This window comes from Aplidium turbinatum, chromosome 5 (assembly GCF_918807975.1).
Source record: "Aplidium turbinatum chromosome 5, kaAplTurb1.1, whole genome shotgun sequence".
Taxonomy (NCBI): domain Eukaryota; kingdom Metazoa; phylum Chordata; class Ascidiacea; order Aplousobranchia; family Polyclinidae; genus Aplidium; species Aplidium turbinatum.
In genome coordinates this window covers 38,663,477-38,688,394 of record NC_137476.1, presented here as the reverse complement: position 1 = coordinate 38,688,394, position 24,918 = coordinate 38,663,477, and the positions used below count along the sequence as shown (strand labels likewise).

Here is a 24,918-nt window from a genome sequence, read left to right as displayed (position 1 = left end):
TGAATATCGTCAGACTAATAAAATAATGGCGTAACTCATTTTTTCTTGTTTTGAGATAATCGAAAAAAACTGTCTACGCGGTTGTTTTTATCATATTTATTGTACAGTTAAACGAAAATAGCATGTCGATGGGAGTACAATGAGCATGTATACTTTGATTTTTTTCATTTTGCATCCCATAATGGGCTGGCATGACTTAGGCCATTTTCTGAATGCACTGACATGACTTAGTTTTTTAACGGTGACATAATAACAGTGATAATACGACTAGAATTAACAGGAAAATCCCTAATAGCAACTCCAATCTAACGATAGGAGTTATATTTCATGCTAGACTGCATATTTCGCCCAAAAACAGTTCACAGTTGGCAAGACAAGCTGAATAAATTATCAGTAATGAGGCAAATTATCAAAAAAGGAGTGGCACAATGTTGGCATAACATGTTTCATAGATTGGAGATCATTGTATTTCCTCAATTTGATTGAAAGATGGCTTGAAAAAATAGGAATCCATGTAGTGTCGTTTAAGTTTGTGTGTGACCGCTGTGGCAGATCCTCCCACTGTGCAGCCTCACATAATGGGACCTTGTACAATGCCTTTCCACTGCTTCCATGATTTCGGCCTATAAGATCATGAACAGTGGGATCTTCAGCTTTCTTTCCAGGCCTAATACTCAACAACCACCATCCATCGATTTTCATAAAATCACTGTGTTGCATCCTCTGTACATTGTTGGGATGCGGTCTGATCTTGGCATTCTGGATAATAATTTCGTAATCTCTCGTCGTAAAAATGTTGTTTACCAATTTTCACTCGATAGTACTGTGCAATGTGCATGCTATCGCACTCCATTTGAGTGTGACCAGCCACGAGGTCCTTCTGAGTAATAGTGATGTCATGCTTCCATGCAAGGGCATAGTAGGCACTAGAGACATTAGAGTTACTATTTTGATATTCACACCCATCACTCCACTTTCTGTTTCATTCCAAATAGAGCAATAAGCATCTTTTGATTCAAGATTGAATAGTGTAAAATTGTGTACCTGCAGCTTGGTTTTATAGTAGGCTACATACTGCTTGCCTTAGTTTTAGGACACAGAAGTACAGCCTGCAAATCCATTGTCCATACGGATTTTACTGTGCTAGCGGACTCTTTGTCTTCGTCTTCTCATCTAAAGCTTCATTCTTCAACTTGATATGGTCATCGTATTGTTCCTTGGTAATAATACTGTATTTGAATGAAACACACACGTCGCACTGACCCTTTTACGTGGTATGAACAGAGCACCCAGCAGCCCGTTGCAACCAGTTCCCCTGAAGCTGCACGTTTCGATTTTATTGGGCCGCATTGGACATGAAGCTGGCCAAGAGTGTGTGCGTAGCCCTCGCGTAGTTACGACCACCGTAAATAAACATACAAGCAAATGGCCTAAATTGTTTCAATTTGGACCTGGAACAAACAAAGCCCAATGGCGATGATATCACGGGTAACGGGGACAGGCGTGGTAGAGTTGGAAGCCTCCAGCCCGGTTTCACATATTGGCGGCGGATCTATGATAATCGTCTTCCAGTGCCTTTTGCCCACGTATTTTCCATCACAGACTGGGCCTCCAAAGCCACATACGACATCACCATCCAAACTCAATTTGAAGATCAACCAATGCTCGGACACGAGCTGGAGCCGACGATGAAAACGGAGAAGTTCTCATTATGAAATACTTCCCTAAAATAATAGGCTGTGCTCCATGGTAGTATTCCTGATGATTCAGCAAGCTCTTTAGCTTGTGGATAAGAACTTCAGCTGCATGGAGACATGGGCCCAGGAATGGAACGAGCTGCCACATATCCCTCCCCAGTTTTCAGTTATACCAGCGCTCTCCATCCCTCCTGGAGCAGACCTCTCAAGAAAGGCATGGGTCACATTGAACAGGATCAGATGTGACGTTGGCTGCACTGGAGCTAATCTGTTTAGGTGGGGGTTGCATAATACGCCGCCCGATATGTGTCTGCGGAGCGGTAGAACAAACAATGCAACACATACTCCACGAATGTCCCATCTTACGGCCCCCAAGTGAAATCATTGGTATTCGACAACTGGACCCAACTACCGTATAATGGCTGCACGATGAGGCATTGCCAATCTAAGCTACTACAAGTCAAACGAGAGAAGAAGCAAGCTCTTTGTATTGCCGATGAAGTTGGGTTATGGTATAGTTCCAGAGTACAAGAATTTCTTCTTTCTGTACATTGTGACCTTTCTACAGTAATGGGAATCTACAGTAGGCAAGTCATTGAGAAATTTCGCCAAAAAGTGATTTTCCTCTTTTCCCACTTTGGCACATTTAAGCTACCTACACATAAAAGTCAATTCAAACGTTTTGAAATCTATGTTTTCCTTCTCCCATCTGTGAAACTCAAGAATGATGGCGAAGAACTCAGCAACGAGCTTATGAAGTCGCTATGTGTGATATTAAGATGAGAATTAATTAGGTACCGTATCCAACAATAGCTTGCTACAAAAACCTGCCATGGGTACGAGAAGACTCCGAGAAACGGCGCATTGAGAAGATCTGACCTGTATCACAGTGTGAGGTGATAAGTCGCACTACCAGAGTGCTAGGAAAAGGAAGCTTCTCAAAGGAACAGAGAGAAAACAGATTGATTTAAGTAGGGTGGTTACTTGAAAATGGCCAAGATTACGATACCTAGAATAGAAAAAACATAATTATTTTGTGTTAAATTAATCGTCTAGCCTTGTGATAAAATGAAAGCTCTATTTCTGTACAATTGAGATCGTCGTCTTCTGACCATCTGCTCTGTTGGAGGAAAGCTTAACTTCCAGCAAACGATTAAAAAGATTTGTAAAATGGCCTAAGTCATGCGTTTGAGTTAGGCCATTTGACATTTTTACGAAAATACCACTTTCCCGTTAACGTAGGTCTTAGAAAATTATGTGGCAGATGCGCTACATTTTAGGGACCTACAAAACACTAATATCTCAATTTCGTCAAAAAGTGAGTTACGCCATTATTTTATTAGTCTGACGATATGTTAGTACTGACACCCAATACTAATCAAATCAGTTGAAAAACCTTTTGTTGCAATTGTTTTGGGGTCAAACCATATATGCCCCGACCTATAGTTATTGCCTACCTACCATACTAACCTATAAGAAAAACATCTTGAAAAAAATCACATAACAAAATTGTGACGTCTTTCATGATGCAATACTGACGTCATAATTGAAGGGGTAATTATTTTAGCATTGGTAACTTATTGTAACCAAAAAAGTAACACCAACAACAAACAAGCAACTACAAAAAGAAAAAAACAAGCAAAAAATTAATATATTACGTCATTAATAACATAATTTTGTGTGATTTTTATCTCGTGTATTTTGTAGTGGCAGTCAGTCCAAATGTAAAAAAAATAACGTATCTAATTGCATAAAAATGCCGTGAAAAGAGCTCAAAATTGATTTGGGGGTGACCACGTGACCCTAAGAGTTGCGGCACTCACTAAAATTGAAGTTAGATTCATCAACTACAAAAAAATGTAAAAAAACAACGTGTAACACGTTTAGCCTAAAGATGCTCATTTTTGCCCCTAAGGGCCTGCACTATAGGACAAGGAAACGTTAAGTTATGGTCACAAACTATTTCAATGAATGGAAAATATTGCATTTACAGTATAAGCCTTAAACAACTCAAGATGAAAGCAATAATTGAAAATTTAATATTTGGTTGGCGTGCTTGAGTGCAAAGATGACTGTTGAGGCTCATGTGTGCGGCGAAACTTCTGCTGCAGGATGGACATAGGAAGGATGATCGGCTGGAGTTCTTATTCAAGGGGCGGGCCTTACGCTGTTCTTGTTTTTTCGACAGCAAATAGAGTGTAGGCCTACGAAAGCCTATATAATAACTGCTTCCCAAAGTAGCAGGTCTAGTGAAACAAGAACAACTATATAAATCAACTAGATTAATGACAACATTTACTATAGTGACAGAAGAGAATTTAATTTAATATACTGTACTATAACCTATCAATTTACCTTTTTTAACATAAAATTCTGATTTTGGTACGCTTGGATGCACATTGCAAAAAAAAACGAAACATGCCTTTGAAGCCTTTTCAACGAACTGTTAAATGAGTTTGGTTTCATCTTTCTGGAACTTTTCTTCAGTTTTCCAGACGAAAGTAATCACAATACCTCAACACAAAAATACTCAAAAACATACTTTTTCAATCTTAAGCCACAAAAGCACGAGTTAGCTGCATAGTATCATTTTTGAGGGCATTTCTTCATAGATCTTTCACTTGGTGGCAGTATTTTCGATCAATATTTTTTGTACATTTCTGTAAGGGGGGTGTATCAAATTACCTTTCCTTCCCCTAAATACCAATTATAAAAACTCAGTAATTTTACATGAATTTGTGAGTGCACTTTCAAATTCCTAATAAGTTTTGAATTTTTACTTTTTGTTGGCCAATTCACCCCCAACACTTGTTTAGTTTCAAAAACCAAATTTTCTAAAACTGTACGACATTTTTAGTTTATTTTCTATTAGTAATCAGGCTTGTCTTGAATAGCCTACTTGGAAAGCAATTTAAAATTCAACAAAGATTCTTTTTTAGAGCTCTTGCACAAAATAACATTTTTTACCTTACCTCTGTCAGCAAGTTTTAATAAGATCTAAACACAATGTGAAATGAGGGTTACGAGAAAATGTAGTTGACATAATTCAAACATGTGAAAACTCAAATTGTTGAAATTCATCTTAATAAAACCTCACTAAAAGTTATGACACAAAATGGTCAAATCCCAACCTTCCACCCAAACGTTTCCATGGAACACAACGCACTTTATTGAGCACAAAAGTGTAGGTAAAGATCAAGGAAGGCATTTGGAAATATCGAATGGATGTTTCATTTTTTCACAACTTTTAAAATCAGATATGCTTGGGGTTTTCACGACTTTTTAAATCTAATCAGAACGGATTTTGGTCACATACAGACGATCTAAAATGTTTTTTCGATCGGACAACGTTTATATGGTGCGCAGCCCCCCAAAGTTTGAAAAATTAAAGCGTGGGAAAATTTGCAAGAAATATGCGATATCTCGGTAACGAAAGGAGATAGGAAGACGTGTAAGGTGTCAACTTCCTATATGCGCTTAAACTATTTTACTGCCCTATCTGCAACGAAAAAAAGTAAATTACAAAAAGCTGTTTTTTTCTTCATATTTTTAGTGTTTTGTTCCCAGTTCTACAGAAGCAAAACGCTTTCAGTGACTACGGCGGTAACATTTTTAATGAAGGTTTTGTTAATTATACTATGACCTAACAATGCAGGATTGCAGGTGGACGACTTGTAGATTATTATACTGCGCTTTTTAAGTTTTCATAACTACATTCTTGTTCGAGTTTGTAGTAACAAGATTTGTCAGTTCAGTGGGTTGTTCTGAGAAGCTCCCGTTGCAGAATTGACTCGATGACATTCGCCATCTGCTGGTTTAATGTACGACAGATTGTCATTGCAAGTGTTAAGATTTGAGTGTTGGCTATTACTTCCCATAAATACTTAGTTCGATTGCTATGTTCGATAGTTCGATTCGATAATACCTGAAACAAGACTTGATGCCAGTAAGACATTGCAGAAATATTAAAAGCTGCCATGGAATGTTTTACCCACAAACATAAGCATTCTTTACCACTATAATGTTTTATGCAAGCAATGCAGTGAAATGAATCTTAGGTTCTTTAGGAAGCCTCCATGTTTTGATGATGTCAAGGAACAGTTGATTAATGATATACTTCATGTTTGGGTTAGTGCCAGCCTTCCGGTAATAAGCATCATTCGTGCTGAGACCTGGTTAAGTGGTAAATGTGCCAATCGACCAGAAGTGAAGTTTTACAGCGGTAGACTTTCTTGTAGTTGTGAATGGATGCACCGTGACTCAGAAGAAAAGGCTGAGTCTTTGCAAGATCAAATGTCTGCCAGACAAATGTTTATTACTGCATCTTGCGACAGATCTTTCACTTCAAGGGTGAAAAGTAGATTGAGTCATCAGAGTTCTTACCAACTAAAGTTACAAGTGAAGATGAACCCTCTTGCTTTATGCAGGAGAGGCCAAGAGTTTCCGATAACATTACACTTATTGATATAACCCAGTGGTTCTTAACCTGGGCGCTACCGCCCCCTAGTGGGCGCTGTTAACTTTTAGAGGGGCGGAAATATTCAGGGGGCGTTATAGGGGGCGCTACATTCAGAAGGTGTAACGATATTTTCCTCACTGCAAATTTGCTTTAGTAGTTCTGCTGGGGGTACGAGAATCCACCGAGGATGAGGAGCTATATACAGTATAGAGATTGTGTTTAACAAGGGAAGTAGTGATTCTCTCTCAGAGCATTCTATGTTGGCCTATATAGCACAATGCACAACACCATCCGACAAGCGTGGACGCCGGATGGTGTTGTGCATGGCCTTTGTTGTTGATAATGGGCATTGTTTCCCTTTCCTTGTAGTAAGTAAATGGCATTTTGTGGTCAGCTTTTGGCAGGAACAGCGGGCAGGCAGTGCAAGCAAACCATAAGGACTGGTCATAATAATAGTCAGTCAATAATGGTTATTAGTGTAACTCTTACTAACTACTAAAAAATCAGCAGAGATGTGCCTTAAGACTTTTAAGTTAAGAGCCTTAAGGCACATCTGTGCTGATTTTTTAGTATTAAAACTAACATCGGCTTAAACTAGTTTTTTCTTACTAACTAATAACTAATTACTACTGGCTGTAGGCTAGCCTTATAGTCTTGGAAGAAAATGTCATTAGTAGGCTACAGCCCTTATATTATGGTGGGCGCCAGACTATGGAAATCTCTGAAAAGGGGCGCTGGGGAAAAAAAGGTTAAGAACCACTGATATAACCGCTTCCAGCAGTGAGTCTTCGGAAGATCTTCTTCGTCGTATGAGCTGTTCTTCTGGACTATATGTTTGGGCATGATGTCATCAGCCACTCGACAGTCTCGTCATCCAGGGCCTTCAGTCCAAGCGCTCCATGTGGTGGTTGATGGATTGGGCAGTCATGGACGACATGATCTACTGTCTGGTCTGTGGCGCCACACTCGCATCCCGGTGAGGGAGCCAGGCCCCATTTGCACATGTCTGAACGAAAGCGACCGACGCCGGTTCGTAGGCGGTTAAGCCGGACCCACGCAAGTCTTGCGAGGGACATTCCCGGAGGGTGGGGATCGACGTCGGGTAGGAAATCACGGAGTCGGGAGGTGTTGTTTTGCCACTCCATGTTCCATGTGTAGTTCGTCCAGTGTGCCGCACTTATTCCAAGATCTTCAACGTTGTTCAGAAGCTGTCGTGCGGCGGGCACAAATGGGCGTCTTGATTTCAGTCGCTGCTGTCCTCCAGGTAGGCGCTGGAATGTACTGTGGAGGAGGTGGTCGGGGTCCAGTGCGCGACGAGCAAGGGAAATCATGGCTCCTTTACGGCGAAGCTCAGCAGGTTGGATGCCTGCAAGGATGGGAAGGCAGTCCGTTGGAGTGGGACGCAGGCATCCAGTCACAGTGCGTAGTGCGTCATTGATGGCGGTGTCAATGTGGCGGGTGTGAGAGCTGCGGCACCACACTGGTGCGCAGTACTCAGCGGTAGAATGGACGAGGGCCAAGGTAGCTGTGCGAAGGGTTTTCGCATCAGCTCCCCAGCCGGAACCCGCCAGCCGCCTCAAAAGTGCAACGCGCGCAGATAGTTTTTTGCGCAGTGACTCCAGGTGTCGTCGGTACGTGAGTGACCTGTCCAGGGTTACGCCGAGGTAGGTGGGTTCGGCGCAGTAGGGGAGGTGTTCGTCATCGGTGGTAATGTTGATCTCACGTTTTGCTTCCTTGTTGTTTAGGTGGAAGGCCGCCGACACTGTCTTTGCCTTGCTGAGCTGTAGCTTCCATTTCTGGAGATATGTTGATATAGTTGACATGTCCTGGCTTAGGTTCCTCTCCATTGACTGCCAATCTCCGGCTGGATGCAGGAGAGCCAGATCGTCTGCATAAGCATACTTCCTGGAGATGGTGTCAGGCAGGTCATAGATGTAAGTGTTAAAGAGGAGGGGAGCCAGGACAGAGCCCTGTGGGACGCCGTTCCTGAGTCGACGTAGTCTACTTCGTCGGCCGCTACCGGTGGAAAGGGTAAAGCTGCGGTTTTGCACAAGTTCCATAATCATATGGACCATGTGCCTGTCAGGAAGGAGACGGAGTAGTTTGCAGGTAAGGCCGCTGTGCCATACAGTGTCGTAGGCAGCCGTGAGATCGACAAACACGGCGCCAGCCTTCTGTTTTGCCGAGAAGCTGTCCTCGATGTCTTGGGTCATCAGGGTGACCTGGTCTACAGTTGATCTTCCGTGGCGAAAACCGGCTTGTTCCCGATGGAGCTGAGGGTCTATTATCGGTTCGACACGGGCGTAGATAAGTCTTTCGAGTATCTTGAAGGGGATACAGAGCAGAGAGATGGGGCGGTAGCTCTTCGGATCCCCTGGGGGCTTCTTCGGCTTTGGGACTGCAACCACTAGGGCTCTTCTCCAGATTCTTGGGATGCGCAGGTGACGCAAGCAGCAGGAAAGGAATTCTTTTAACCAGGACCTCATAGAGGGGGCAGCTTGGAGTATTAGTTCCGGGCATAGGTGGTCAAGGCCCGGGGATTTGCCTGGCTTTAGGTGCTGGAGGGCGGAGGCAAATTCTTCTGGGGTAAACTCACCAGAGATGTTGCCCTCGACAGGTGTTGGGACCTTCCAGAGGTCCGTCATTTCCTTGAGGACGGACTTGTCTGATTCACGGTCTCTCGTTCTGTGCACTCCATTTTTCACAAGTTGTGAGGCGATGGCATTTGCTGAAATGGGGCATTGGCGACGAGAGGCACGTGATCTGCCAGTGAGGTTGTTGAGTGTACTCCAAGCTGTGCGGCTGGAGTGCGTGAAGTCGATTGAGTCTATGGCTTCTGTCCAGCGCTTCTTCCTCTTTGAATCCAATCTTGCCAGCAGGGCTGTTGCTGAGTTGGTGGTGGCGGTACCCTGGGGGGAACGGAGGAAGTCGCGGTAAAGCCTGTCGCACTCCACATCCCAGCAAGGTATGTAGTTTTTCCGTCGACCTCGCGGGATGGAGTCTTTTGCCGAAGATGGATGAGACACGATGATGAGACACGAGGTTTAATTATTGATCCTGATTTCGCCTGATTAACATTCGGAAGATGAGACACGAGGTTTAATTCTTGATCCTGATTTCGCCAAGAAAGCAGTAACAGGCAAGATAACGCAAAAAAAGGAAACTCGCTGCAAATTCTTCAAGCTGTATTTTAGCTGACAAACGAAACACTTCTATTCGCCAACCACCCGACCAGTTGCTTGCACTTGCTGGTGACGATATTGCTGCCTCACCGACTTCCGTGTACAGATGTAAGAAGAAAACAAGAAACCTCTCTTTAGAAAAATGTGATGATGACATCTCTGCTTCCGATTTTCTGCAGTTTCACTACGATGGTCGAAATGTGAATGGAAAAGATCGTTACGTGGTTTGGGTCCCGACGCAGGATGGAGCAACGAACAGAACTATGGAAAAAGTTATCAGAGTGAAGTCTTTTCTCAAGGAAATTTCTGTTGATAGTGAAACTGTCTTTAATGCGATTATTATTATTGGTGATTATTATTATTGAATTATTATTGATTGTTATTGGTGCATATGATGAAAATGCATCCAAAGTATACTCGATCATGAGTGATACAGCGAGGTTGAAGGCGGGCACAAATAGTGGTGTTAATAAACGAGTGGCTGGTTACATCATTGAAAATATTTGACACGAGTTACATTCTTTTAAATGTTTCATGGAAATCAAATTTACTTGTCTCGCGTAATTGCTGAGGCTGAAGGAAAAGCAAGGGCCCAGTTTCAATGCAAGGCGTACTATTTAACAAACTGAGGCGGATTACAAAATGTGGCTTAGACAATTTCATCGTCAGGAACAACATTGATTTTGCTCTCTATAGCTTGTTATCATTGTGGTTACTGAAAAGCGTTTTGCTTTTGTAAGCTGGGAACAGAACATCAAAAAATATGAAATAAAACAGCTTTTTGCAATTAATTTTTTATCCATTGCGGTTGAGGAGGAAAGCAGCAAGGTGGGCTTGACAAGAGAGGACGCGTTAGACAGATCGATGTGGAGGCAGGATGTGAAGGCGATTGCGGCACTTGGAGGTGAATCCGGCCACCCTCGGGAACTCCGGGTCCCGGGACATCACCGAATTAAAACTGGGCTACTACATGGGAAAGTAAAATGTTTTAAGCGCAGATAGGAAGTTGGCCATTCCGCACAAGTTGACACCTTACACGTCTTCCTATCTCCTTTCGTTAATATCACATACTTCTTGCAAATTTTTCAACGCTTCAATTTTTTAAACATTAGTTGGACTGTGCACCCTCTAAAAGTGGTCCGACCGGAACAATATTTTAGATCGGCTGCATGTGACCAAAGTCCGATATGATTAGACGCCAAGCATGTTTTGATTTCAAAAATCGAGAAAAAATGAAACACCTCGTTATCCATGCATTGCATCGAATGCGCCACCACATTGGCCGCGGTTGTCGGCAACCATTGCAAACCGTTGAACACGTCATAAACAAGTCGCGATCAATGTGGATCCATGAAAAGAAATCCTCACAACGTCACAAGACATCAATAAAACCTTGAAACCTGCACGCGATAAGTGACGTCGTTTCCGCATCACATATTCGAAAATGTGACGTCACGGCAGTTGTATGACACACAAGGCCACTTCAGTGAAGGATAATGACGTGTCGGTTGCAGCAACCACGAAAGCAAACCCTCCATACACGTCATCGTACGTCACAATAGAACCCACAATCAGGTTAAGAACCGACAAGTAACAGTTTAAAACTGTTCAGTATTAAACTTACAACAGCAGACAAGTTGGCACCTCACATAAAAATGGCAAGTTGGCACCATATTTTAACGAGCTTATTCATCAGCTGGGCGATGATGCAATACTTGGTGTCACAAAGAAAAGACCGCGATTTGTAAAATGCCTAAAATATTTTGAACACGACGATATTATTCTAGCAACATTGGTGTGCGGCAGCAGCAGCGACAATGCGACATCTCCTTGAATTACGTTGCAGGCGACGAAACATTCAAGACTTCACATACGTTGGCATCAATGCTCTGCACCACAATCGGCTAGTCTGGGGCTTTCGGGAAAAATAAAACAGTGAATTTCCCGGCGAGCGGTTTGGAAAATGAGTCAGACATTCACCAAAATCAAAGATTAAAAGCATTCTGAAGATTAATCAGCAAATCAACGGAAGTTGCTCTCTCTGCTATTAGCAGAAACTTTCCCCAAACAGCAGTGAACCTCAAGCAGATATTGAAACAATAAACATCCGACAAAACACGGGGCATAAAATTGAAACAAGAAAATTGAGATCAGACTTTGTGTGATTTTTCGGAGACTCGTTGCTTTTCGTGATTATGGATTCGTACACGAGTATGTCCAAGTCTGGGACTCAAGAACAAAATAATTTTGTGCGCTCATTGAAGGTCCCTCACAAACCTCCAGAGGTCAGTAGAACCCGATTTGAAAGTGAAGTGATAAATCATCATAGAAACGAGTGTCCACACTGAAGAACACGATGAATTACAGGGAGCTGGAGAAGTTACAACGACCGCAATAGTCAGGTAATTCCATTGAGCAAGTTTGAACTTTCTGTTGAACGAGCAAACACGTCCAGTGATGCAAAAGTGACGTTAGTTGGGCTAACCCAACGAAGTAGCTTCCCTCACAAGAGCGAATATGATTGCGCTCAAAGTACCACTGATGGGCACGGTGACAAACCAGGCCAGGACGATGTTCCGGAAGATCTTCCAGTCCACGGCTTCCCGGGAACGGACCCACCCGACTGCTACCACAGCACCCACCTGGGGATGATAACACCTTGACTAGTTAGAAGATGAACGACGTTGTATCGATGGAAATAAACGCTAACCGAACGTTACTGACCTTACAATGAGTAGTGGAGACCGGCAGTCCAACATTAGAAGCGGTTAGGACGGTGATCGCGCTCATGAGCTCAATGGCGAAACCTCTGGAGAGCAAACAGATAAAAACATCAACAGACGCGAAGAGTAAAGTCACGACACCAAAAGCACTTGCAACAATGAAATCTAGAACACAAAGCAGACCACCAGAGCTCGGTATCCCAAACAGCGGCGTCGACCTTTGGTGCTGACCACGTAGTGACAGCCTCGCTATCAGTGACACAACTCATCGCTTTCAATGGCTTACGAAAATCATATCTATCGACTACCTGTATATTTAAAAACACTCTTTATGTTCACCTGGATGGAGTGAGATTAGTCAAATCTTTTCCCATAGTCCGAATAACTCTCCTTCCCCAGACCCACAATCCGACACAAATCCCAACTCCCCCATACAATAATATCCACAGCGGTGTGGAGGACTTTTGTTGGACGCTTCCTTCGATGTATATGATCCATATCGCGATCAGGGGGCCAATGGCGTTGCTGAAATCATAATGCCAGGAATAAACCTTATTGGTTGCGGGGCAAACATCGAAAATCTTAAATACTTTTTCCACAAATATTTTTTTATCCAAAACTTTGACTGCTCAGTAGCAGTGCCGCACACGTGGTAACGTGTTATAATGATGTCACCAACCCATGTCTACAAGAACAATGCAATTACAACAAAGTAACTCAAAAATATTTTGTGAAAACGGAATGGGGAAACGTTTGATTATATTGTACCACAATCGTTGAGTTGAGAAAGAATGGGAAATCTATGCCAAACATCTTGGAAACAATATTAATAATAATATATACCAGCGTCGTAATCACCACACACTGAATAAAATGCACTCTCCTCGGAATAATGCTCAAATTGCCTGGCACAATAGTGAAACAGCACCTACATCGTCTGGAACAAAAGTAAGACAGCACCTATATCGTCTGGCACAATAGTTAGACAACACCTACGTCGTCTGGCACAATAGTTAGACAACACCTGCGTCGTCTGGAACAAAAGTTAGACAACACCTAAATCGTCTGGCACAATAGTTAGACAACACCTAAATCGTCTGGCACAATAGTTAGACAACACCTACGTCGTCTGGAACAAAAGTTAGACAACACCTAAATCGTCTGGCACAATAGTTAGACAACACCTAAATCGTCTGGCACAATAGTTAGACAACACCTAAATCGTCTGGCACAATAGTTAGACAACACCTAAATCGTCCGGCGCCAAGTGTCTGCGCCGAAATGTCATGACGCCAAATTTATAATTTGAAGTTCTCTATCGGACAGTAGTAGTGAGCAGTTCCAACCTGACATCATTTCCGCCGTGAGCGAACGCACCGAAGCAAGCAGTCAATATCTGAAGGAAGCTAAACATCTTTCGAACTTCCATTCTGCCCTCCTTAGCCTGCACACAAAACGACGATGGTTACCAAAAGCAACCTACAACAACGAAGGGAACATACAACAACGAAGGGAACATACAACAACGAAGGGAACATACAACAACGAAGGGAACATACAACAACGAAGGAAACATGCAACAACGAAAGGAACATGCAACGACGAAGGGAACATGCAACGACGAAGGGAACATGCAACGACGAAGGGAACATGCAATAACGAAGGGAACATACAACAACGAAGGGAACATGCAACGACAATAGGACGCCTTTACCTCCATGACGTCATCTTTCGACCGTTTCTTTATTGCTTCCTCGTCCACATCTTCATCCCCAATCTGATGAAACAAGGCAGCTTCAGAGAGTGCAAATCACATATATACAAATGGAAGTGCAGCAACAGTTACGGGATATCATGTATTCCATGATGAACATTGAACAACATACAAATTAATTCAAAGCATGTTTAGAATATTGGTCAATGCTTTGACTATTTTCGCTTGGCCCGACTGGTTCTGCAGGGCACATTTATCTTATCTTGTGCGTTATTTACACGGAGGATGCACATTGCCATGGTACACGAAGCGTCACCAACACACCACATCTTTGTTTCTTATTCACCAGATAGACATCCACCACTCGGTGGAATGGTTAACAACGGACCTTGATGGCGATGATGTTCTGTTGCGAAGTTGAAAGCATCCGAAAACCTTCCTCTATAGCGCCACTGTAGACTGTTGGCATCAATGGATCACTTGCACTGGGTGGCACCATTGCCTGGAAAATTATATTTCAGGTTTGTACCTTAAGTATATTATGGTGATTATAAAGTTACACGGAAGAGAGTTCCACACCCGAAATAGCGATAACACGATAAATTATTACTCGACCTTGCCGTGTTAAATTAACTTAAACGTTGTAACTTACGTATTGTAAGTTTTAGGGTTGGATACATCAACAGCAAATCTTTCAAGACACGGGAAGGTAATCGTCTGATTGATACATCCAGAACCAGTTTGTGCGGAGTTCATCGGTAATCGGCAGATCAACTTAGCAGATTACGTCGTTTGCATCAGTCCATGAATTAAGCTGCTTAATCTGCCAATTTGCTTAAACTGTGAGTGATAGACCGTTGTGGCATCCAACCCTGAGAAACCTTGAACATGAAATAAGATGGAGAAGTACCGATATGCGACGAATACGTCCCACAAAGCCAGCATAGCAGGAAAGAGCAAATGTAAAATGTGATTGAGGTACGACAAATATGTTCCACTCACCAATCCCTCATCATCATCACTTTCATCAAACGGCTCTTCAAACTTCATATCGGGAGGAATATTGGACAATATCTTCTCTAGTTCACTGGAGCTCTCGTTCTTGCAATCACCCTGCACAATACCACTTCTTTAAAATATGTATTGACAAACATTCACAGCACTGACAACCCACAAGAACATCGGACGTTTACTACAAGATGCTCAATAACATGGTGGTTGGTGGAGACGCCCAAGCAGTGCGCAACCTGCATTACTGCTAAAAGATTTTGCAGGCAACAACACCGTAGTTTATACCGTATGTGCCACTAGAATCTCTAGATTGAGCTACACGTTAGATATGACAATGTACTTGCTTTGAAACATGCTTCTCTTCATTATGCACTATTGGTACAAAAATTGTACCAAGGACAGCCGAGGTAAAAGCAATTTTGTGCTCTCCCCCTGTGCACAACTGCCTCTAGTGGCCATCACATAGCTGACAATATCTCCTGACATGTTTGTCCAAATGATGTAACATAGGTATCAACAACCCCATTTTCAAGAGTGAACAACTCATTTTTGGTATTACTTTTTTTGGACAGTAGAGGGCAGTAACCGTTATACATCATATTTGATAAACGCAATTATGTAATTATGGCCATTATAAATTATGGCTTCTAGAGGCAGTAATGCACTGGGGGAGAACACAAAATTGCTTTTATCTGGACTGCCCTTGGTCTTTAGTACAATTTTTGTACCAATAGTGCATAATGAAGAGAATTATGTTTCAAAGCAAGCCGTTAAACTACGTCGTTAATATTTCCAAAGTCTCCTCAAGTGTTAGAGATAGAGAACCCCGCGACAGAAAGCATCACCTGGCCTCGATGAACGGTTTCACTGTTGGAGCTTGGCTTCCGCTGAATGGTGACAAGTTTCCGATGTCGGTTGATGAAAACCTCATAAACATCTGCATCAGAATTCTGAGTCAAACTCAACATGGAAGGCTCCGAGAAGTTGCGACGGATTTCGTCTTTAATATCACGTACACTTGGAGGAGGAAGATTCGCCTGAGATGAGGAGCATGATTTGAAAAAGCTCAGGATGAGAATCATTATTCCAACCTTCGTTCCATTATCGAAACAAAATACTGGTTTTAGCTCAGACATTTAGTCTCTCTCAAACCACACTAATAAAACCACTTTGTATAGAACACAGAAAACAAATAAATAAAGATGTCTATGCTATAGACTGTTGTGCTGATAGACACTCAATTTGTATGTACTTTTTGTTTGTTTATCGCCAACAAAACAATAAACTGAACTGAACTATGCATGTCTCATAGACTATGAAAGGCCTTTAACCGTGTGTTTGTTTATCATGAAAAATTGATGCAAAGTTTGGCTGATAAAGGTTTGAATGGTTGCTAAGCGATATTGGACACAAAAATCTTATTTTCAGACTGATGGTGGCTTGTCTGGTGCTATTGGTATAAAACGTGGAGTTTGTCAGAGATGTATAATATCTTCATGTCTCTTCAACCTGTATACTGAAATGATCTTTAGACAGGTTGATGGCATGGAGGGTATCAGCATAGGAGGTATGAACATTAGGGTGGAGTGAAAAAAACTTTTTATAAAATTTTTATTAGCTTGGGGTTGGAAAACTTGCCAATTACTACTAAAACTAGTTGTGCAAAATTAGATTGTAATCTGACGAGAGCTTGATCTGCCACCAGCCACTTGAAAATTTACCATTGGGCCATTCCATGTCAATTCACACAGTCAAGAAATTCAACCTCTTCAATTTTTCTTAAATTTTACACACCTTTTCATTATCTTATATGATGAACACCTGCAAAATTGGAGTGAAATTTATTGAGAAACACGAGAGTTATAAAGCATTTAGTTTGGGGGGGGTCTGCCGAGGGGGCACATTTTTTTTTATTTTTGGCCATGTTTGAGGTCCTATTACTGCTTAAGTAAATTAGGTAAGAACCCAATTTTTTTACAGGTGATAGTACTGCTGACAAGTATTAAAAACACAACACCGTTCACATTGTCACTCTAAAAGGTCAAAGACATCCAAATGTGGCCGTTTCCAGGTCTCGGCTAAAATTTTCCAAAATTTTAAAACCTTGCCAAGACCCTATTTTTGATTGGTTTTGGCTGACATTTAGTAGAAATGTTGTTTACAGGATTTTCTATCAACTGAGAAAATTTTAGAACAAAATATTAAAGGGGTTGGGAGGTATTTAATGTAAAACATGGGTCGAAATGACAAAAAGCAAAAAAGAGGTCCTTTTCGTATCCCGGTTACCCATGACCCCAGTGACAATTTACACTGAAATTTCATAGAGAATCCTGCAAACAACACTTCCATTAAATTTCAGCCAAAACCAACCAAAAATAGGGTCTTAGTAAGGTTTTAAAATTTTGGAAAATTTTAACCGAGAGCTGGAAACGGCCACATTTGGATGTCTATAACCTTTGACCTTTTAAAGTGACAATATGAACAATGTTGTTGGACCTCAAACATGGCCAAAAATAAAAAAAATTGTGCCCCTTCGGCAGACCCCCCCCAAACACAATGCTTTATAACTCTCGTGTTTCTCAATAAACTTCACTCAAATTTTGCAGGTGTTCATCATATAAGATAATGAAAAGGTGTGTAAAATTTAAGAAAAATTGAAGAGGTTGAATTTCTTGACTGTGTGAATTGACACGGAATATCCCAATGGTAACTTTTCAAGTGGCTGGTGGCAGATCAAGCTCTCGTCAGATTACGTTCTAATTTTGCACAATTAGTTTTAGTAGTAATTGGCAAGTCTTCCAACCCCGAGCTAATAAAAATTTTATAAAAAGGTTATTTCACTCCACCCCAATGAACATATCCAACCTACGGTATGCAGACGATACTGTTTTATTGGCGGAATCAGCAGAAGCTCTCCAAACAATAATAGAAAAAGTGAACAATATTGAAAATGAATATAACAATAACATAAAAATTAACACAAAGCAGACAACAACGATGATTAGAAGAAAAGAAAATGTACCAAGTTTAAATATTAGGCTACTATTGACGGAATGCTGGTCGAGCAAGCCAAAGGCTTTACCTGTCTGGGACACACAATAACTGAAAATGGCAGATGCGACACGAAAGTATTGAGACGAATAGAAATAGCAAGAAACAACTTCATAAAAATGAAAAATACATTTACACACAAAATTAACATCAATCAACACTCGAAAACGAATTATAAAATGCTATATATGGACTACGTTACTTTACAATACAGAAGCATGGACCTTGTCATGACAAATGGTAAAACGATTAGAGGCATTTAAAATGTGGGTTTATAGAAGAATACTTAAAATTTCATGGAAGGATAAAATCATAAACTAAGATGTACTATCCAGAATACAAACCAACATGGAAATTCTACATACAATTAAAACAAGAAAACTGAAGTATTGTGACCATGAATTATTGCGAATTATATGTATGATTCGCAATAACTTTATTCAAAGAAAAAATGAATGGAAAACGAAATGGGAGCAGACCACCAAGAATTTGGAGTAATGATATTAAAGACTGGTCAGGACTTGATTATAAAACTGCGAAATAAAAACCTCACGAGAAACTGGGCGCTTCATTGCTTCCAACCCTCGACGAGAGGAAGGAACTTGATGATGGTGATTGATAGAACACGTGATCAAATGAAACGAATTTATTCTATGAGATAAAACTTAGACATTAATTCAATCGGTTGCAAACTATAAGAAGCATGGCAGACATGGCTGGGGTACATCTATTCAGGACAACAAAATTTTTAAGAAAATTACAGTCACAAAAATGCATAATGCAATTTATGCATATTTCATTCACGTGGAAACCCAGAGATAGGGTTGGTGGGTGTATAGAGTGAGAGCTTCTGAGTATGTACGCGTGTGTCCGATACCTTTTTGGATCGCACCAAGGAACTGAGTAAAATGAACTTTCACAAATGTAGCTTGATCCTGTCGTTTGCATCTACATTTTGTGAACAACAATCATGTCGCTAAAAGCGAAACTCAATCGAATGTAAAATGGGCTTTGTTTCCTGCGCAGCACAAAGCATTAAAGTAATTTATTTACAAACAACGTGCTGGATCGGATCACTACCTCGATGTGCTTGCTTTGTAAAGTAGTAAAAGCACAGCACACCATTATTATAAAGTTACCATTGTTATCATAAAGTTACCATTGTTATTATAATGTTACCATTGTTAATATAATGTTACCATTGTTATTATAATGTTCCCATAATGTTACCATTGTTATTATAATGTTACCATTGTTATTATAATGTTACCATTGTTATTATAATGTTACCATTGTTATCATAATGTTACCATTGTTATTATAATGTTACCATTGTTATTATAATGTCCCATTGTTATCATAATGTTACCATTGTTATTATAATGTTACCATTGTTATTATAATGTTACCATGGTTATTATAATGTTACCACTGTTATCTTAAAGTTACCATTGTTATCATAATGTTACCATTGTTATTATAATGTTACCATTGTTATTATAATGTTACCATTGTTATTATAATGTTACCTTTAAAACCTTCTTTTCCAGCTGCAGCAGAAGAGGAAGCCGAACAGACGATCCGTGCCAGTTTTGTCCAGCAGACTTCGAACGATTGCCCGCCCTCTGCCGACGAAGATTCTTTGCATCCTGTACAACAACTATATGAGAAGCAAAGTTAATTAAATCAGTCCTACATAGATATTGACATAAATCAAGTGCAGTCATCAATTCCTAACCAACAAAATTTCTTGTTAAATACGAGTGATACGAGTGATAATTAAACGTTGAATCACAACCGGTGAATGTACGAATGAAGAGGAGCTGTGAGCATAATTATATCTGGTCCGATGATTGCCTTCAGTTTGTTGATGTCGTGTATCTTGGTTGAGTACGCTTTGTCGGAGCGGAAGTAGAAATCTTTAATGTCTGGGTCAGTGTCAGCATAGTGTAGTAACAATATTATAAAATGGACGTGTCTTCACCAATTAAAGTCGTACTATGTCGATGAGGGCTGTCCATTAGGGTGGAGTGAATTTCACTTAATGTTTTGGATTTTGATTTAAGGTGTTGTAATGTTGTCTTCGGGCCTAAAAAATAACCCCGAACATAATTTTGGTTCACCTACCCCTAAATTGACCCTCCTACCTGAGGTCAAAGGTCACGCGAGGTCAAAATTACTCTATCTCCACTTCTACTGGTGCTAGAAATCTGTTTAATGGCTTAAAAGATTCAGAAGACCCATATTTCTATCTGTTCTAAGAGAACTTTTTCTTCTATTGTTAGTAGAATTTGACTAAACAGCAAAAATATAGTTTTGTGGTATTTTTGCTTATACAACATTACAGTTAACGAACTTCAACAGCTAAAATAGTCAATTTCAGCAATTGGTTGGATTGTTGTTCGAGAATAAGTGTATTGAACATCGAAATATTCTTATCTGTAGTATTGATGAGGAACTGAAGTTTGAACTAAGTATGTAATTAATGTTTTGATGCATTTAAGATGACATTTCAATGGTTGAAAGGCATGCAATTATTGAGAGAGAGATACCGTACACTATGATACAGTTTTTTGCCAACAAGTCACATTACGCACAATAATAAAATTATTACACAAACAATCAAAATTTAAATTGAGCATGAACTAACCAGCAACAACGGGAAAGCTGCGAAGGGACCACCGACAGGTCTTCAAGTCAAGCAGCACCTAATGGAAATCCCATGCTTGAAAATGACACTCAAAAATGTCACAAAACATATTGCCTCCCTCATATTTACGTCCCGGCTATGCCCCTGGTAACTATAACGAAAAAACAAGTGGTTTTTATTGCAGTAAAATTGCTTTTTGGTGTTAAAAACAGGTCATCAACTTCCGGGATTTGATCTTTTTGCGGATCACACCATCCCAGGCATCTTTCGAACCTAACCACATGCATGGAAGTTTCTGTTACGAGCTTCACATGACGCTCTACAGCTTGATTGTGGCATGTTCATTTGTGTGGGTGATCAAGTTCAAGCTTGTTTGTTTTGAAATTTTATATTGCATCATCATTTATGACTTTGGTTGCGGGAGGTTCTGTGACATGAATTTCATCAAAATTGACCATGTTGTAGTGGGAGAACTCGGCGTTGATATTGATCTCCAGTGTGATAAATTTTTGAAGTTACTCTCCTCTCTGCAATAGATTTCGCCTTTGCACTTTCATCATCTGGGGTCATTTCAACATCTTTGCTTCTGGGTAGCAATAGCACAATATTGACAGCTTGTGATCGAATTGTATCATCATCGTCAGCCATCATCGAAAGAAAAATGTTTTCGGGGTGAGCTGAGAAGCCATTACGTACCAAAGTTTTTGATGCAATGTCTCTTGCTTGCTTCTGGAGAAATTGGTTGATTCGTTTGTGCATGCGAAAATAGTTGACAGCTACTTTATTTATTTTAGAGTTAAGCTTGACATCAAACCAACTTAGGAAGTAGACTTTTAAACAAAATTCTACCAGAATTCTCAAATTTTTGCTCGGATTTGTTTGGGAAGTGTAGTAGGCTATCTCAAAATGCGACATCCATGTGACAAGCCATCTACTTCAAACTGTGCTAAGTCATTCTCAAGTTTTCCAGAAATGACAGCCAAACAAATTTGGTATGCATAAAATTGATCGAAACTCAAACTTTTTATAACTTCTTTTAGCAATTGAAGAAATTCAATAGAAGATAATGGCTTAAACTTAACCACATGCCAATCAGACACTAAACCATTTAGCTCTTTGCCAATTGGGCCTGAAAACGAGCCGGAGTATAAAGAGACTCCATCCAAGTGCTCAAAGACATGCCTGAGAGGTAGTTCGTTGGTATGCAGGAGATAGATGACCTATTGCGAAGATCTTTGCAGCAACTCTTCTAATGTGGCAATGCTGCAATGGTGTTTACCTGTCATAATTGCGGTTCCATCTGAGCCTATAATTGGCAAATTGTTCTGCAGGTCGGTATTTTCCAGTGATTTGTGGATAGCTTTGTGATTCTCAAATAACAATCCAACCAATTGCTGAAATTGACTATTTTGGCTGTTGAAGTTCGTTAACTGTAATGTTGTATAAGCAAAAATACCACAAAACTATATTTTTGCTGTTTAGTCAAATTCTAATAGCAATAGAAGAAAAAGTTCTCTTAGAACAGATAGAAATATGGGTCTTCTGAATCTTTTAAGCCATTAAACAGATTTCTAGCACCAGTAGAAGTGGAGATAGAGCAATTTTGACCTCGCGTGACCTTTGACCTCAGGTAGGAGGGTCAATTTAGGGGTAGGAGAACCAAAATTATGTTCGGGATTATTTTTTAGGCCCGAAGACAACATTACAACACCTTAAATCAAAATCCAAAACATTAAGTGAAATTCACTCCACCCTACTGTCCATCTGCCGTCTTGAAGATGTCCACATCTGCATCACCTGGTGAGTTGATCATAATGCAGCTTCTATTCCTCAGCTGAGCAGAAATTAGAGAAATTAATCCTTCCATGTTGGAAACTTGAGACAAGAACTGCTCCTTCTTTCCAATGAACTTGGTGTCTGCAGTAAACTGAACAACCCGGTGGACGTTCATGCCGCGTCTTTGATGGGTATTCTCTTTGATAGACAGACCACCATATCCATCAAAGACCACCGTTGCTAAGCGATAATGACGAATGGTAAAATCTGCATACGATTGTGCAACAGACCCATAACTGTCTCCAGCTTTCCATGGCACTCGATGCAACAAGAACCCTCCATCAAGGACGTAGTGCTTGGTTTTCGGGGAAGCTTTTTTCACTACTTCAAATTCGCCTGACGTCACACTGCTGGCATGTTCTGTGATGGCGGTAGCTATTTGAGGCTTATCGGCTTCTCAGAAAAAATGCTTTCTTTACACTGATTATGTCAAGAATCTACTGTACATGACAACATCGTATGAACTCTATATGCCTGCTTAGTTTACTCAAATATATAGAAATGTAACGTTTTTTTAATAACCAATACATTGTTATTGTTCATTTTTAATTGTTTTGGCAGCCATCTTGGATTGCCATATTGAATTTGTAGGCTAACAGATAATTCAACAATTCTGAGAATGGTCTCATTGACTTCACAGGGTATAAAAACCTACATATAGACACCAAAACTGCATGTTTTGGTCATATGATGACTGAGTTATGGTCAATTTACTGTTATTTTATTGGTTTGGCGGCCATCTTGGTTTGCCATAATGAATTTATAGGCTATCAGATAATTCAACAATTCTGAGAATGGTCTCATTGATTTCACAGGGTATAAAAACCTAGATATAGACACCAAAACTACATGTTTTGGTCATATGATGACCGAGTTATGGTCAATTTACTGTTATTTTATTGGTTTGGCGGCCAACTTGGATTGCCATATTGAATTTATAGGCTAGATAATTCAACAATTCTGAGAACGGTCTCATTGACGTCACAAGGTATAAAAACCTAGGTATAGACACCAAAACTACATGTTTTGGTCATATGATAACCGAGTTATGGTCAATTTACTGTTATTTTAATGGTTTGGCGGCCATCTTGGAAGCCATCTTGAAAATAACCACTTTCCGGAAGTTGGATCCCTTAAAGGGATAGTAAAGGAAAAACCTGACTTAACGATTTTCCACGTTCTTTGTGTTTAACATGCTACCATAAAACGATTTTCAATAAAATTTTGCCCCATTGCGGTCTGACCACCATTGCGCGCGTGCTTTTGTCAGAGCTTTCAATATTGTTTCTACAATAGTCAAACTATGATGCAATATTGATTTTATGGACATTTAATTTTAAGCAATACTACTACATTTATAGTACCGTACCTCACCCTTCTCGTAACATTGCTACTACTACTCAACGAAATATCATAGAAACTTAAAAAACGTGTAAAACTATCCTGCAAAACTTCTTGCAACGCAACGCGTCCGAACTTTTGATATTGCATTGCTGGAGCTCTCGTCTATTGTGACGTATGCTCGAGCAGAGTTTCCACTTTTTGGTCATTTTGAAAAAATAAATGGAACATTGGACTTTGGGCCTTGCCAGCGCCATTGAAAAACAATTTTTTTCGGTAATTTTTTTTAAAAATGTACTCTTGAATGTTCAGTTTACGCATTTTAATGCTTAATTCCAGTTGGAAAATTTCATTTACTAGGCCTTTAAGATTTTGAATATGTTAACACTGACACGCAATACCAATCAAATCAGTTGAAAAACCTTTTGTTTAGGGATGTGCCGATTACAAAATTTTTGCCGATGCCGATTCCGATGCCGATTCTTAAATATTTGCCGATTCCGATGCCGATACCGATTCCGATGCCGATTCTTTGGTTAAATGATTAAAGCTGCTTTTAGTTGGCGCTCTACAAGTGGTTGTGATTTTGTTACAAGTTGCTGCCTTTGAAATGTCTAAATGCGTTCACTTTGTCGCCTGCTCTAGACAGCGTGATTTTTTACGGTAGTTCTTCACTTCTTGCGCGCTACAAAGTGGTGATAGACACACGTTTTATTTGTTGCGGAAATCAGTGAAAAGAGAAAAATCGCCATCGCTCACAGAGTGCAAAATAAACGTAGCTTAATGCAGTGTGCACAATATTATCTTGTGCGGTTTGCAGTATTTTTCTCGCAGATTTCAAGAAGGTGCCAGAAACAAGAAGAGAAAAAGACTAGACTGTAAAAGAAAATGAACGCAGCGGTATTGAATATACAAAAACCTTTAAAAAAGTAACTCACCAGCCTTGCATTCAAAGTGTATCAATAGGCGAAAAAAGAAAAACATCTTGTGAAGAAATTACTATTGTTTTCGAACGCAGAGTTGCAGCCAATCTTGTTGCTTAGCAAACACTTGAAGATTACCGGGTACCTGGTTTGATTACGTTTGCGCAATCACACGATTGTTTGTTGAACGCATTAAGCGTAATAGGCCTATACTTGGAATTTACTTCTCTCTGCTTAGTAAATTAACATTAAGCAACTTTCAGTAACTACGAATTTTGCAACGATTAAACAATAATTACAAAGAACATTTCCGCTTTTTAATATTCAAAAT

At 40.3% G+C, this 24,918-nt stretch overlaps 1 protein-coding gene across 1 annotated transcript in view; it reads right to left on the bottom strand.

Annotated features, from left to right (window-relative positions):
• Window positions 1-4,671: 4,671 nt before the first annotated feature.
• LOC145771252 (sodium-dependent phosphate transporter 2-like) overlaps window positions 4,672-24,918 on the bottom strand; it is a 57,595-nt gene continuing 37,348 nt past the window's right edge. The window contains exons 9-18 of the mRNA XM_082582986.1: window positions 19,367-19,486; window positions 15,632-15,823; window positions 14,778-14,888; window positions 14,164-14,277; window positions 13,776-13,838; window positions 13,408-13,505; window positions 12,401-12,586; window positions 12,063-12,147; window positions 9,233-11,980; window positions 4,672-6,942 (exon numbers count right to left, since the gene is read on the bottom strand). Coding sequence (XP_082439112.1) covers window positions 11,819-11,980; window positions 12,063-12,147; window positions 12,401-12,586; window positions 13,408-13,505; window positions 13,776-13,838; window positions 14,164-14,277; window positions 14,778-14,888; window positions 15,632-15,823; window positions 19,367-19,486 — 1,131 coding nt within the window. The 3' untranslated portion in view covers window positions 4,672-6,942; window positions 9,233-11,818. The remainder of the gene's footprint in view (window positions 6,943-9,232; window positions 11,981-12,062; window positions 12,148-12,400; window positions 12,587-13,407; window positions 13,506-13,775; window positions 13,839-14,163; window positions 14,278-14,777; window positions 14,889-15,631; window positions 15,824-19,366; window positions 19,487-24,918) is intronic.